At 38.5% G+C, this 17,461-nt stretch overlaps 1 protein-coding gene across 2 annotated transcripts in view; it reads left to right on the top strand.

The window, feature by feature from the left end:
- The window catches only part of eya2 (EYA transcriptional coactivator and phosphatase 2), a 104,626-nt gene that overhangs the window by 29,430 nt on the left and 57,735 nt on the right, over nt 1-17,461 (top strand). Inside the window, exons 2-4 of one of the 2 annotated variants that reach the window (XM_061939871.2) lie at nt 13,069-13,135; nt 16,356-16,398; nt 16,529-16,655. In XM_061939871.2, the coding sequence (XP_061795855.1) occupies nt 16,553-16,655 (103 nt within the window). In that variant the 5' untranslated portion in view covers nt 13,069-13,135; nt 16,356-16,398; nt 16,529-16,552. The remainder of the gene's footprint in view (nt 1-13,068; nt 13,136-16,355; nt 16,399-16,528; nt 16,656-17,461) is intronic. The other variant, XM_061939878.2, reaches the window with a different exon arrangement.

Consider the following 17,461-nt stretch of genomic DNA (forward strand, 5'->3'; position numbering starts at 1 on the left):
GTAGTTACAGGATCATACATTGGTCATATTCAAAGTCCTCATGTGTCCACGGACATATTTCCTGAGTTTATAAACATAATATAAATTGTTTTAAAACAAAAGAAGATGTGATTCCAAAAAATATCAACGTAATCATAGTTGTATCGACTAGATACACTCCTGTACTTGGTATCATTACAGTGGATGTCAGGTGTAGATCCACCCATGGCGTTTGTTTACATGTTGACGCCGGTGAGCTACGGTGTGTAGTGAAGCATATTTAGCTATTCCTCGTCCTGCAGGGATGATACTTGTAAGAAACTTACTTTATTTGTCGCCATGGAAACGAGGATTAGTGATTTAGAAGTAGCTAAAACACTGCTGACTGCGAATGGACATTCACCGCTAGCTAGCTAGTCATGTCTTAAAGCACCTCTTCCTGGGGGCGTTTCAGTGTTATAACTTCACCTTTATTGTTAGTTTTTAAGCCAAAATGCGTCCGTTCTCCCTTTTCTGTCTACACACTGTGTCTGCTTGTAAGTACTCTGTGTGTGTGCGCTGCCGAACATGCTCGTCTGCTCGTAAAACCCGCAATGACATGACGTGATGATGACGGGGAAGCGGGGATGGAGGTGGCGGACCGGTACTTTTCAGAGGCGGTCTAGTACCGAATATGATTCATTAGTATCGCGGTACTATACTAATACCAGTATACCATACAAACCTAGTTCAGACACATGCACACACGTGCAAGTTATATTTTTCTCGCGCAAGGATGGGCGGATTGGTATCTATTGCTAGAGCACCATCGAATCCACAGGATCATCGCCTGGATTGAGGATTTTTTTAAATTTATTTACCATTGGGAATGGTGTCTGCGCTCTCCCGAGTGCTTGTCTCCTCAGTGTTATTCTCATATGAGCTACCGTATTTTTCGGAGTATAAGTCGCTCCGGAGTATAAGTCGCACCGGCCGAAAATGCATAATAAAGAAGGAAAAAAACATATATAAGTCGCACTGGAGTATAAGTCGCATTTTTGGGGGGAATGTATTTGATAAAAGCCAACACCAAGAATAGACATTTGAAAGGCAATTTAAAATAAATAAAGAATAGTGAACAACAGGCTGAATAAGTGTACGTTATATGAGGCATAAATAACCAACTGGTATGTTAACGTAACATATTATGGTAAGAGTCATTCAAATAACTATAACATATAGAACATGCTATACTTTTACCAAACAATCTGTCACTCCTAATCGCTAAATCCCGTGAAATCTTATACGTCTAGTCTCTTACGTGAATGAGATAAATAATATCATTTGATTTTACGGTAATGTGTTAATAATTTCACACATAAGTCGCTCCTGAGTATAAGTCGCACCCCCGGCCAAACCATGAAAAAAAACTGCGACTTATAGTCCGAAAAATACGGCACATGCTATCTTTGCAGTCACATTTGAACAGCAACATGATGCTCGGTTAGCATAATCACTGAAAAAAGTGATAGTTGGCTCAGTACCATGCTTTATTTTAAGATGCGTAGCGAAGCCTGCGTCTTTTTTCTTTTTTTTCTATTATTCATTTTTCATGAAGTCATTTTTTTTTTTTTTGCAAAAGTGGAGCAAAGAAGTGATAGATATGTTAGATTTTTACATTTGCTGTGGGAACATGTTGTGTTAAAAGGGATCCTGTGACATAATCTGTCAAGTCAATGAGACTCAGGTGAAGCTGGCCTTGTGACCCCTTTGAACCACCTTAACCCCGCCCCCCCTTGCGGTCTCACTGCAGGGTTTGTTTTAGTTTCAGCCCTCCGCCCCACAGTCACATCACTGCTGAGCTTCCACTCATCTCCCTCTGATGTCCTGTGGTTCCTAAGGCCCTCGGCCCCATGTGCCCTGCACCCTTATCCAGGAAGTTTGTTGCAAGGAGTTATCTCGTGTTTAATATCATCAGACATTACTGTGAAAATAATGGCTAGTGCACTAGTACACTGCAAAAACTGAAATCTAAGTAAGATTAAATATCTCAAATAAGGGTGATATTTGCTTATTTTCTGTCTGATAAGATCATTCTTCTCCCTAAGCAGATTTTATGTTAGAGTGTTTTACTTGTTTTAAGTGTTTTGCTCCTAAATGATCTCAGTAAGATATTACAGCTTGTTGCTGAGATTTGATGACCTATATTGAGTAAAACATGCTTGAAACTAGAATATCAACTGTTGCAAAGCTGTGTCATCAACACTCACAAGTATAAAACTACTTTTTTTAAAGTAATCATTTCTTATTTCAAGCATGAACAAAAAAATCATGACTTTGACACAATTGTGTCTCATAATTAAAACAGATGACAGCCAAATGGACTTTGCTGTTTTATTTTCAATGAAACAATAGAAAATACGTACTCATATAGTAGTACAGTTGGCACAGTACAGTAAACTGACAGTTAATATTTAACATTTCTAACAAAATTGAACAGAAATAGTTCATGTACATTCAGATAAATTATTCGAAATTACAATTAAAAAAATTTGGGCCGGGGGCCGGGCTGTATATATGCGCACTAATTGACTGAAAGAGCACGCACTTGGTGCGATGATGTCATGTTATCAATGGAAAAATGCCTTTTTAGACAATATGATTTGCCTGAGCGGCTAGTAGACCCCAAGAGTAACAAGCACTTGCCTTGTTGCCTTTCCATTAAGAACAATAAATTAGTTTTTATTATAAGTTTTCTGGTTTCAAGAAATGTAATGCCGACCGCATATCATTATGTCAAGATAATGGCACTAGCATTTACTTCATTTAAGAATATTTTTCAACTAATTGAGCAAAAAGGTCTCTTTTTTTTTTCTACCAAGAAAAGTGCACTTATTATTAGTGAGAATATACTTATTTTAAGGTATTTTTGGGTTCATTGAGGTTAGCTAATTTGACTTGTTTTGGAAAGTCTTGACAAGCCAAATTTTCTTGTTCTATTGGCAGATAATTTTCCTTAGTTCAAGTAAAATACCCCTCATTTTTGTATTTTTTTTCTTGTTTTTGAACACTGACTTTTTGCAGTGCAGTATAATTAAATTAAACCTAAGTCACTTATTATCTTGATAGTAATCCTGGAGAAGATGAAAAAAGATCCATTTCGAACTAAGAAATGAACTTTGTGTGCTGTGAATATTGCAATACAGCTTAGTAGTACTTCGTAGTACTTAGTAGTACTTGAATGGAGTGAGGTAGCCTAGGTTGGCCAGGTAGACCCATCCATCCATCCATTTTCTACCGCTTATCCCTTTCGGGGTCTCGGGGGGGTGCTGCAGCCTATCTCAACCACAATCGGGCGGAAGGCGGGGTACACCCTGGACAAGTCGCCTAGGTAAACGTTCTTGCGAATTTTTTTAGATTTTTTTCCGCCCCAGATGATCGATTGACAATAATAAGCATTAATAAGATGGACTCGGTATACCTCGTGGTGCACTTTCACTTCTATCTAGTACTTGTTTGGTGCAATACATCCTTTATTCTTGCCATAAATAGTGTGGAAAAATAGTATTCTAGAATACTTTTTCTCACTCCATTATACACAATTATCATGTAAAATTAAACAATTCCAATGTCCAATTCTTTCAGATTCATCAATAACACAAAGCCAATTTTGTTTATAATTCTTCAAAAGACATGAAAATACAATTATAATTGTTTTTCTCAAATCCACTCTAAACACAAATACTAAACATTTAACATGACTTTATTATTAGTTTCATGTATTATTTCCTGTCCAGTGCTCTTATTTTTGTTTTTCACTTCCTGTTTTCCTCTACCACTTCTCTGCCCCTTCTTGGTTGCCAATCAGGATGTTTTTATACACCCTGTCCTCTGGACTGGGCTGGATCATTTTGCGTTGCGCTTCACACATGTTTTGCTCTTTGTGCACTTCCTCGCTGCACTTTTTTTTGTTACCTGTGTTTTCAATAATAAAAAGCGCTTTGTTCATGCACTTGCCTGCCGTTGTCATGATTCGTGATCTGGATCATGTTTTTGTATTTTCCGTTAGTTTTGGACTCCTTTAGTTCCTGTTTGTGACACCTGAGTTTGGTTTGGTTGCCATGGGTGCTTATTGTTTTCACCTGCCTCTGGTCTTCGGGACGCTCACCTGTCTCTAATCAGAGACATTATTTAAGCCTGCCTTTGCCAGTCAGTCGGCCTGGCGTCATTGTTGTGTATACGTAAGTCTTGTTTATTTCATGCCACAGTTTTGTGAGGTTCCATGTCCATAGTTCCATGTTTCCTGCGCTACGTTTTTGCCTTAGCTTCCGTGTGCGATAGGCACGCTTGCCTTTGTTTTGTAAATTGGATTATTTATCAACATTAAATCATGTTCCTACCTGCAAGTCCTGTTCTGAGTCGTCCGTTTGCATCCCGGGAGAACGAACCGCGCAGTAAGCTGCAACCTCGCCGTGACAGCCGTCTCGTGATCCCGGGCTGCAGACATAAACCAGAATGTAACATCAGTGACTTATCCTGACCAAAAACATGTTTGATAATATTTATGGAGAAAATCTTACTCTCTTTTTTTAATCCAAAACGTTTTACGTCCTTTAAACACTTAATGACTGCTAAGTCCTGTTAAGCTTTAAATAGAATTCAAATCGAATGTCCCCAAAAGGTTGAATTTAATAAGAAATAATACAAAAATGTTCAAATTAATCAATAAATGTTTTTTATTTCTTTCTGATGAAAACCCGCAGACGTTTCTAACCTACACCCACAAAATGTTTGAAAAAAACCTTTTTATCGTCCAAACCTCTCATTCAACAAATCATCTGTCGCATTTTCATTATAATGTGTAAGCAAAAGCTGTGCAAACATAAAACACACAACAAACACGAATACTTGTACCGTATTTTCCGGACTATAAGGTACACTTAAAATCTTTTTTTTTTCTCTCAAATCTCGACAGTGCACCTTATAACCTGGTGCGCCTAATGTAAGGAATAACTTTGGTTGAGCTTACCCACCTCGCAGCTATTTTTGTTTGGTAAATGGTGTAATGATAAGTGTGACCGGGTGTAGACTGCAATATGACTCAAGTCAACAACACCAAAACTTTAAATTTTCCATTGAAAATAAAGAACATTACACACGGCACTCAAAAATCCGTCAAAATGTTTTAGTATGACTTTGCAGCCGCACCGCTTGATGGATTGTCGGCCCATTACGGCTACCGTAGTCAGACTATGGTGTGTGTATAAGGACCGCAAAATGGCACCCATTAACAGACATATTATCTGCCGTTTTGTTTCACAATATTATGCAAAACCAACTTTTCTTACCTCCTGGTACCTGCTGATCTGTATTTGAGATCTGCATAAGTCCTGAAAATTTGCGCACGTCTGCCACTGTAGTCCGTGTTGATGCCATAGTCAATAAGCTTCTGCTTTGTCTCTATCTTCTTGTTATGGGACATTCATCCTCTGCTGTTGCCATTTTTAATATAAAGTAGTGTGAAGTTTTAACTTATATCTCGCTATGGAAGCGCTAAAAACATACCGGTGTAGTGAGTTTACATTATTCACCCAAGGAACTTTAGTTATTAGAGAGTTCCGGTCGGACGTTTTTTTCACGGGACACATTTCCAGCGTTGTTGTTGCACTAGTGAGTCACGGACGAGGAGATGCTGCTCCGTTATTGATTGAAGTAAAGTCTGCATGTCATTAAAACAGTTAGCTCCATCTTTTGGCACTTCTTCCACTCCCGTCCTTGCACGCTACACCGCTACAACAAAGATGACGGGGAGAAGACGCTGTCGAAGGTGAGCCACGTAAATAAGACCGCCCACAAAACGGCGCATCTTGAAGCGACTGTCAGAAAGCGCCTTGAAGATGATCTGTAAAACATAATCTATGCAACATTTTGACCAAATAACTACCATTACATGTTATGTAGACCACAAGGAAGTGTTTTACATTTAGAAAAAAATCATAATAATATGATTCTTTTAATGCGCCCTATAATCCGGTGCGCCTTCTGTATGAAAAAAACCTGACAAGACCCGCTCATCAGCAGTGCGCCTTATAATCCGGTGCGCCCTATGGTCCGGAAAATACGGTAATACTTGTGGTTTTTTAAAATCTCTACGCGGCTGTTTTGGATGTGGAAAACAAGTTACGATATGGCCTTTTTTTTTCAAGATGAATGTCTTGCGTGCCACCTCAAATCAAAATGTTCGAAGTTGAGAATGTACATATTAATATATCGTATTTTCCGGACTATAAGGCACACTTAAAATCCTGTTTTTCCCCTTTAAAACTCGACAGTGCGCCTTATAACCTGGTGCGCCTAATGTCAGGAATACGTTTGGTTGAGCTTACTCATCTCAAAGCTATTTTATTTGGTACATGGTGTAATGAAAAGTGTGACCAGTAGATGGCAGTCAAACATAAGAGATAAGTGTAGACAGCTCTATGATGGCAATATGTCTCAAGTAAACAACACAAACATTTTAAATGTTCCATTGAAAATACAGAACATTACACACGGCGCTCAAAAATCTATCAAAATGTTTTAGTACGACTTTGGTAAGCTATGAAGCCGCACCGCTTGATGGATTGCCGGCACATTAAACATACGAGTACTATTATTGTCATGACGTGGACCTTTTTGCAGCTTACTGCGAGGATTGTTTTCCCGGAATGCAAACGGACTAGACCAGACATCGGTGGAAGGTAGGAACATGATTTAATTTTGACTATAAAAAGTACAAACAAAAGGCGCTCACAAGGCAGAGAGACAAACTTAGCGTATGAAACAAAAAACAACCCGAAGGCGAGCGTGCCTAACGCACGTGAAAGCAAAGGCAAAAAACTTAGGACATGAAAAACTCGCTAACTGTGACATGAAACATGAAACTTAAAAAAACTCACTAGACTGTGGCTTGAATAAACAAAAACTTACGTGGCATGGCATGAAGCATGAACTATGGTATGAATCGATCATGAAAAGCACATCAACAGAATATCAATGTCACCAGGCAGACTAACTGAAAATGACAGGCTTAAATAGTCTCTCCTGTTTAAAACAGGTGCGTCAGTCCAAACAAATGAGGCAGGTGAAACTAATAAGTTGCCATGGTGACCAAACAAGGGAGTGCAAAAACAGGAACTAATGGAGTCGTCATGGAAACTAAAACAAACAAGGGTGCACAAAAACAGGAACTAGTGGAGTCCAAAGCTAGCAGAAAATAACAAAACATAATCCAGACCACAGAACATGACAATTATGGTGTGTGCATAAGGTAAGACATATTATCTGGCGTTTTATTTCGCAATATTATGCAAAAGCAACTTTTCTTACTTTCTGGTACCTGCTGATCTGTATTTGGGATCTATAGAAGTCCGGAAAAATTGCGCGCGTCCGCGAGTCAATAAGCTTCTTCTTTTTTCTCTATCTTCTTATTATGTGACATTCTTCCTCCGCTGTTGCCATTTCTAATATAAAGTAGTGTACAGTTCTTACTTATATCTGTCGGTAAACTCACCATGAAAGCACTAAAATATACCGGTGTAGTGAGTTTACATTATTCACCCAAGGAACTTTAGTTATTAGAGTTCCGGTCGGACGGTTTTTCACGGGACACATTTCCCGATGCTGCTCCGTTATTGATTGAAGTAAAGTCTGAATGTCATTAAAACAGTTAGCGCCATCTTTTGACACTTCTTCCACTCCCGTCCTTGCACGCTACACCGCTACGACAAGGAAGCGTTTTACATTTAGAAAAACATAATGATAATATGACTCCTTTAATGCACCCTATAATCTGGTGTTCCTAATATATGAAAAAAGTTAAAAAATAGACCATTCATCGGCAGTGCACCTTATAATCCGTTGCGCCCTATGGACCGGGAAATACGGGTAATCACAAAACTAATGTATTACAAGTTGACAAAATGATCGGCAATAACGGAGAAATCCGTTGAAAAAGGGACACCATAAACGAGTATCTTCTCTCATCTCTCTCTCGGCTGCCAGGCTGCGCAAGTCCGCGCACACGCAGACACACACCTCCCCTCAGCACTCAGTAAATCAGTGTCGACGAATGAAAACGAGATGAAATGCACTGCAAAAAGTCAGTGTTCAAAAACAACAAAAAATAATACAAAAATGAGGGGTATTTTATTTGAACTAAGCAAAATTATCTGCCAATAGAACAAGAAAATTCGGCTTGTCAAGACTTTCCAAAACAAGTAAAATTAGCTAACCTCAATGAACCCAAAAATACCTTAAAATAAGTATATTCTCACTAATAACAAGTGCACTTTTCTTGGTAGGAAAAAAAAAAAGAGACCTTTTTGCTCAAAATGTTGAAAAATATTCTTAAATTAAGTACAAACGTAGTACCGCGATACTAATAATTCATATTCGGTACTATACCGCCTCTGAAAAGTACCGGTCCACCACCCCCCTGTCGTCGTCATATTGTGTCATTGCTGGTTTACGAGCAGACGAGCATGTTCGGCAGCGCACAATCACAGAGTACTTACAAACAGACACAGTGTGTAGACAGAAAAAGGAGAACGGACGCATTTTGGCTTAAAAACTAACAATAAAGGTGAAGTTATAACACTGAAACGCCCTCAGGAAGAGGTGCTTTAAGACATGGCTAGCTAGCTAGCGGCTAAAGTTCAGCCGCAGTCTGCAGTGTTTTAGCTACTTCTAAATCACTAATCCTCGTTTCCATGGCGACAAATAAAGTAAGTTTCTTACAAGTATCATCCCTGCAGGACGAGGAATAGCTAAACATGCTTCACTACACACCGTACGTCAAAATGTAAACAAATGCCATTGGAGGATCTACACCTAACATCCACTGTTATGATACCAAAGTACAGGAGCGTATCTAGTCAATACTACTATGATTACGTCGATATTTTTTGGCATCGCATCTTTAGTTTTTTTTTAATGTATATTATGTTTATAAACTCAGGAAATATGTCCCTGGACACATGAGGACTTTGAATATGACCAATGTATGATCCTGTAACTACTTGGTATCGGATTGATACCCAAATTTGTGGTATCATCCAATACTAATGTAAAGTATCAAACAACAGAAGAATAAGTGATTATTACATTTTAACAGAAGTGTAGATAGAACATGTTAAAAGAGAAAGTAAGCAGATATTAACAGTAAATGAACAAGTAGATTAATAATACATTTTCTACCACTTGTCCTTAATAATGTTGACAAAATAATAGAATAGAAAATGACACAATATGTTACTGCATATGTCAGCAGACTAAATTAGGAGCCTTTGTTTGTTTACTTACTAATAAAAGACAAGTTGTCTTGTATGTTCACTATCTTATTTAAGGACAAACTTGCAATAAGAAACGTATGTTTAATGTACCCTAAGATTTTTTGTTAAAATAAAGCCAATAATGCAATTTTTTGTGGTCCTCTTTATTTAGAAAAGTATCGAAAAGCACCGAAAAGTATCGAAATAATTTTACCAAAATGTTGGTATTGGGACAACACTATTTTTACAACACGCTGCTTTGCCAGAGGCGTAGCATAAAAAATGGAGTGGAGAATACAGAAACTTTGAGGCATGATGCAGCTGACCTGATTGATTGATTAATTGAGACTTTTATTAGTAGGTTGCACAGTGAAGTACATATTCCGTACATGATGATAAACTAGTGTGAGAAGAATGGTTTTCTATTATTCATAAGACTACTGTACCTTTCAATTTTGTAGATATTGACTATCGTGTGTGAAGTCCTACTTAAGGTTAAATTCAGTTTAACGATTAGGCCATCTTGTTAAACCTGGGGTACTTGAATCTTGTGTCACCAGGCAGAATTCAAACTCTTAATCCCGCCCCCCACTCTGCGCACCTCGCTGCTAGTCCCTCCCAGTCTGCTATTCTCAGAAAGTACAAGAGCTGTACGTGTATAGGTTTTTGACAGTCTTACGTTGCACGGAAGGATCCCCAAGTTCTTGTATTTTGTTGCAGACTATCGGTAACACACGCGTCGCCACGCGAAAGGGTACACACAAAATATAGGAAAACGGATCATGAGAGTACCTGTCCAAGACAGGCCCGCAATGCCCTCCATCCTGCATAGACCGGACCAATATTTATTTGAGCTTTGGCTCTTCTTTGGGGGGTTTTTAGAGTCTTTCAGCATCTTTCTTTTCTTCCTCTGATTTCCTCACTGCAAAAACTGAAATCTAAGTAAGATTAAATATCTCAAATAAGGGCAATATTTGCTTATTTTCTGTCTGATAAGATAATTCTTCTCACTGAGCAGATTTTATGTTAGAGTATTTTACTTGTTTTAAGGGTTTTGGTCCTAAATGATCTCAGTAAGATATTACAGCTTGTTGCTGAGATTTGATGACTTATATTGAGTAAAACATGCTTGAAACTAGAATATCAACTGTTGCAAAGCTGTGTCATCAACAACTACTTTTTTTAAGTAATATTTTTTTATTTCAAGCATGAACAAAAAAAATCATGATTTTGACACAATTGTGTCTCATAATTAAAACAGATGACAGCCAAATGGACTTTGCAGTTTTATTTTCAATGAAACAATAGAACATACGTACTCATATAGTAGTACAGTTGGCACAGTACAGTAAACTGACAGTTAATATTTAAACATTTAACATTTCTAACAATTTTGAACAGAAATAGTTCATGCACATTCAGGTAAATTCTTCAAAATTACTATTAAAACAATTTTGGCCGGGGCGGGCTGTATATATGCACACTAATTGACTGAAAGAGCACGTACTTGGCGCGATGATGTCATGTTATCGATGGAAAAATGCATTTTTAGACCATATGATTTGCCTGAGCGGCTAGGAGACCCCGAGAGTAACAAGCGGTTGCCTTGTTGCCTTTCCATTAAGAACAATAAATTAGTTTTTAGTGTAAGTTTGCTGGTTTCAAGAAATGTAATGCCGAGCGCATATCATTATGTCAAGATAATGGCACTAGCATTTACATACATGATAAATGATAAATGGGTTGTACTTGTATAGCGCTTTTCTACCTTCAAGGTACTCAAAGCGCTTTGACACTACTTCCACATTTACCCATTCACACACACATTCACACACTGATGGAGGGAGCTGCCATGCAAGGCGCTAACCAGCACCCATCAGGAGCAAGGGTGAAGTGTCTTGCTCAGGACACAACGGACATGACGAGGTTGGTACTAGGTGGGGATTGAACCAGGGACGCTCGGGTTGCGCACGGCCACTCTTCCACTGCGCCACGCCGTCCCTGACATAATTTAAGAATATTTTTCAACATATTGAGAAAAAAGGTCTCTTTTTTTTTTTACCAAGAAAAGTGCACTTGTTATTAGTGAGAATATACTTATTTTAAGCTATTTTGGGGTTCATTGAAGTTAGCTAATTTTACTTGTTTTGGAAAGTCTTGACAAGCCAAATTTTCTTGTTCTATTGGCAGATAATTTTGCTTATTTCAAGTAAAATACCCCTTATTTTTGTATTTTTTTTCCTTGTTTTTGAACACTGACCTATGCAGTGCTCTTTTGGGGGTTTTGCATGCTGTAACAGCCAGCGCAGGTATTGCGCTCTTTCCAGGCGGGTGTTCGGCAGCCGTGCTTTACTGTAAACAAGTTCGCACCGTGCACGCGCTTCACTATTTATCGCGTCAGCCAATGAGGAGGCTCCTTCGTGGGCTCTGCTCATCCCTCATTTCTCTAAATCCAGTGGTAGGATCTGGAGGGCTTGACCGCCAGGAAAACAAATGCGTATGTCTTCCGGGGTTTTGTTTACTAAACACACAACTGGACATCTGCTGATCGGAGTCAGCGTTGCTCTGGTTTGTCGACAAATTGGAAGTTGTTGGCAGTCTTCAAAGTACCCCAAAGCTGCCACAAATGATTGGAGAATGCGGGCAGAACTGTGGACACTTAGTGATTTGGATAACAATGGACTATCTCCCCTGTAGGATGAATTTGAGGACCAGTCATAGACAATTTAGAGTGAAAAGCTAATTTTACTTTCACTCGCATACAAAATATTCTAACTTGGATGGTTTCCCTGGCTTCAAGACTCTACCAAAAAGGACAGTGCGGCTTGTCTCTCCTGGACACACACTTGTTGTTGTGGACTTTGGACTGACTGGTGGCTTGCACAACACCAAGGTCGCGGAACAGAGACACGCGGCAGGCTTACACACACACATGCATCCACAAAAAATATACGCCACCCCTCCATCCAACGCCCTTGACGCGAATACCTTAGGGGTGATGGACGGCTGGGCAGCGCCTGAAGAGCTGCAGCCTTCCACCGTAGCCCTCACTCCCTCCCCTCTGTTGCAAGTCCCTAGTTGTATGTTGTAATATATATGTGCTTTGCTATGGAGTTTTGTTACCACTCCAGACTGGGCTCCTAATTGTATTTTTTTACTCATCCTCCCCCAGCGTTTACCTTTTTTCCATCTTTTACGGGGCGCCTTGTGGCGACCCATTAGTGTAACCCTGTGCTCTGTTTGTTTGTCTAATCTTGAACGGGTTTGTGCTGAAAATTTCGTTGTACTTGTGCAATGACAATAAGGAACTACCTACCAAAATACTTAATTATAAGGCACATACAGCATGCGGACGTCAGATTTTTCAGAAATGATTACTGTTACGATATACTGTATGATGCTAATTTATTTTATTTATTTTACTTAGATTTTTTTTGTTCCCCCCCTGAGGGATTTTCACTCTACTGTGGTCAGGGAGTTGTGTACCTCAATGACCTTAGGAGCTATACCAACAGGAACTTAAGTCTTCAGGTGGGACACCCATCTTGTACAGGATCTCCAGGTTGGAGTTGGACTAATACAATGAAGAAGGCAATGTCACTAATGTACTAGCAGAGAGAAAAAGTGCGAGGGCATGATGGAGGAGCGTGTACACATAATCCCCCTTTCACCTTTCTGTCTGCCACCTCATGTATGCCTCCCTAGAACAGGCCCTGAGCCCGAGGCTTATGACCATTTGTCACTGGTGCATACCTGAGCCCTGATGGTGTGTGTCCTGTTGGTTGTTTGGTCTCTGTAGGACAGCTGAGGACACGACAGCACGGTGACTGGAAGAGAACGTGGATACCACATCTATTTAGAGAAAGGTGAGAGCAACTTTCATTACATCACACACTGTCAGCTTGTAGTACAAGTCCACATACTAACAGACTTGTTCACACTGCAGGTCAATTTTATTTTTTTGCCCATATGCGACCTGAATCTGATTTTTTCATGTCATTATGAACAGTGCAATTCCAAATTTGTAGGAAAAAATATGTGGAAATAAAGCGGATATACCGTATTTTTCGGAGTATAAGTCGCGCCGGAGTATAAGTCGCACCGGCCCAAAATGCATAATAAAGAAGGAAAAAAAACATATAAGTCGCACTGGAGTATAAGTCGCATTTTTGGGGGAAATTTATTTGATAAAAGCCAACACCAAGAATAGACATTTGAAAGGCAATTTAAAATAAATAAAGAATAGTGAACAACAGGCTGAATAAGTGTACGTTATATGAGGCATAAATAACCAACTGAGAACGTGCCTGGTATGTTAACGCATACTTGCCAACCCTCCCGAATTTTCTGGGAGACTCCCGAAATTCAGCGCCTCTCCCGAAAACCTCCCGGGACAAATATTCTCCCGAAAATCTCCCGATTTTCAGCCAGAGCTGGAGGCCACGCCCCCTCCAGCTCCATGCGGACCTGAGTGAGGACAGCCTTTTTTCACGACGGGAGGACAACAAGGTGACAAGAACTAAATCATCCAGACTAGAGACAAATTGTAATATTATGTTTATCTTACCTAAAAATAAATATATTTATTAATTTAAAAAAAAAATTAAAAAAAATGTTTACTATATTTTGCTAAAAACATCAAAATGAATTGTATTTTTTTGGTATTTTTTCTGACTCCTTATACATCCAACATATTTGAAATAATTAATTTTATATTATCATAATAATTCATTTAAAATGACCATATTTAATTATTAAAATAATTGCTTGTTTATCAACAACTTTAGCATTTTATTCATTACATTTTGAAGCTCTCAGAAGCCAAGTTATGTTATATTCCTTAAGATTTATTTATGCAAGTTTGAAGTATCAATTATCCAAACACAGTTTTGTTTGCATATTTTCAGGATGTAGATATATATATATATATATATATATATATATATATATATATATATATATATATATATATATATATATACATACATACATACAGGTAAAAGCCAGTAAATTAGAATATTTTGAAAAACTTGATTTATTTCAGTAATTGCATTCAAAAGGTGTAACTTGTACATTATATTTATTCATTGCACACAGACTGATGCATTCAAATGTTTATTTCATTTAATTTTGATGATTTGAAGTGGCAACAAATGAAAATCCAAAATTCCGTGTGTCACAAAATTAGAATATTACTTAAGGCTAATACAAAAAAGGGATTTTTAGAAATGTTGGCCTACTGAAAAGTATGAAAATGAAAAATATGAGCATGTACAATACTCAATACTTGGTTGGAGCTCCTTTTGCCTCAATTACTGCGTTAATGCGCCGTGGCATGGAGTCGATGAGTTTCTGGCACTGCTCATGTGTTATGAGAGCCCAGGTTGCTCTGATAGTGGCCTTCAACTCTTCTGCGTTTTTGGGTCTGGCATTCTGCATCTTCCTTTTCACAATACCCCACAGATTTTCTATGGGGCTAAGGTCAGGGGAGTTGGCGGGCCAATTTAGAACAGAAATACCATGGTCCGTAAACCAGGCACGGGTAGATTTTGCGCTGTGTGCAGGCGCCAAGTCCTGTTGGAACTTGAAATCTCCATCTCCATAGAGCAGGTCAGCAGCAGGAAGCATGAAGTGCTCTAAAACTTGCTGGTAGACGGCTGCGTTGACCCTGGATCTCAGGAAACAGAGTGGACCGACACCAGCAGATGACATGGCACCCCAAACCATCACTGATGGTGGAAACTTTACACTAGACTTCAGGCAACGTGGATCCTGTGCCTCTCCTGTCTTCCTCCAGACTCTGGGACCTCGATTTCCAAAGGAAATGCAAAATTTGCATGGTTGGGTGATGGTTTGGGGTGCCATGTCATCTGCTGGTGTCGGTCCACTCTGTTTCCTGAGATCCAGGGTCAACGCAGCCGTCTAAATACGGTATTCACCTTCACACCGGTTTAATGGGGCGGTATAGCTTGGTTGGTAGAGCGGCCGTGCCAGCAACTTGAGGGTTCCAGGTTCGAGCCCCGCTTTCGCCATCCTAGTCACTGCCGTTGTGTCCTTGGGCAAGACACTTTACCCGCCTGCTCCCAGTACCACCCACACTGAAATATAACCTTAGAGGAAAAAATAATCTAAAACATTTATAAGCACGTACAACACTTAGAACTTTTAGCATATCAGTATGTGGAATTCAATTATGGAATGGATTAAGTAAAGAAGTAAACAATTGTACTGATATGATCCAGTTTAAGAGGTTGTTCAAAATAATAGTGCTTACAGAGTACAAAGAAGAAGAATTATGAGAAATACTTCCAACCTTATTGAAAATAAGATATTCTTCATCTCAGTATGTTAATAATGACTGAATTAATTAATTAATTACATATTACAAAACTGTTGTATACTAATTCATAGATGTTATTTTATTATATAAAAAGGTCAGTAAATGATTCTATATATTTGTAAACGCTTTGAAGTGGGAAAGGGGTAGGATTAAATAAGCTTTGCTTCTTCCTATTCCTTTTCGGGCATGATGTAAAATGAAATGATATGAAATTGTGTGATGTATTATGATGTAAGTGTGTTCATGTACGAAATAAACTAAAGAAAGAAAGAAACACTGCTTTAAATGTAACTTAGATATTGGGTTTCACTATGTAAAAGCGCTTTGAGTCACTAGAGAAAAGCGCTATATAAATATAAATCACTTCACTTCACTTTAAAACAATATAGTAATCAGTGGCCACGATACTGAACAGTGCACTTTGATTAGTTTGGTCTCGTTTAGTGGACATATTATTCATATTTCTAGTTTATTTAGCCAAAAATATATAGAATATATTGTATTTAAATCCTTTATTTTTTTATTCCAAAAGTTTAATTTACTTAATTATTTGGTCAAATGTTTAGGTTTTTTTTTAATTATTATTCATTTCTTTTGCCGATTGGCTAATTGGATAAAGCACATGTTGCTATTGTCGTACAGTGAGGATGTTACCATAAATGTCTCCTCGCTCTTAGAGTAAAGTTGACATTTAAAACTAAATAATATGGTTTCCACGCTTTAATGCAAATTTATTTTGTTTGCAGCGCTTTTGGTCGTCAATTTCAAACTTCCCCAAAGCCTCCGCTGGTGAGATTTGCATCAACTTTATTGTGAAATAAATCTACACTCACTTACATATTGCACCACTAAGTTGCTGTGCGTGAGACAGCGCCGACAGTATTTGTGCATCCATCTTGTCTATTTGGTTCTTCCTCAGGCTCATCTGCAAGGGGAAGGCGTCATGGCGGCGTATGGACAGACTCAGTACAGCCCCACCCTTCAAGCTGCCGGACCGTACGCACCTTACACACATCACACACAGGGCTATGGCGTGCCCTCCTACAGTGAGTGCACACACACACACACACACACACACACACTCTTGTATTTGTCACCTTCTTGAGACCTCCGAGATCACCCTTTCTAGATATATAAAGATTTGTATTTACAACATGAATAATATATACATACTATGCAAATATAAAAAAGGTAAGCTTTTAGTTAATTTTTTTGTTTGTTTGTAATTGGTTTTTAATCTTCATGATTTACTTCGACTTATTACAGTATGTCTATATATACATATTTTATTGTTTTTTTTAATTAATTTTGGCCAAAAGGGACGCATTTCAATTTATCACACACACTGGTTACATATGTTGGCCAGAGGGGGAGCATTTAAAACTTTTACACACACTTGTTATTTCATATGTTGACCAGAGGGGGAGCACTTTTAAAACCGACACACAGTCCATTTGAAAAATCCCTCCTTTTTGGGACCACCCTCATTTTGATAGATTTCATTACCTATCAGATGCAATGGTTTTCAGTACTGGGACCATGATTTCGGTCCTAACTTGTTCACTGGTCCTCATATGGAAGGTATTTTTCCTTGTTGATGTCTCAAGAAGGGTTGCAATACAAGAACACACACACACACACACACACACACACACTCTTGTATTTGTCACCTTCTTAAGACCTCCGAGACCACCCTTTCTAGATATATAAAGATTTGTATTTACAACATGAATAATATATACATACTATGCAAATATAAAAAAAAGGAAGCTTTTAGTTAATTTTGTTTGTTTGTTTGTAATTGGTTTTTAATCTTCATGATTTACTTCGACTTATCACAGTATGTCTCTAT

The sequence above is a fragment of the Nerophis lumbriciformis genome, linkage group LG03 (assembly GCF_033978685.3).
Source record: "Nerophis lumbriciformis linkage group LG03, RoL_Nlum_v2.1, whole genome shotgun sequence".
Taxonomy (NCBI): Eukaryota; Metazoa; Chordata; class Actinopteri; order Syngnathiformes; family Syngnathidae; genus Nerophis; species Nerophis lumbriciformis.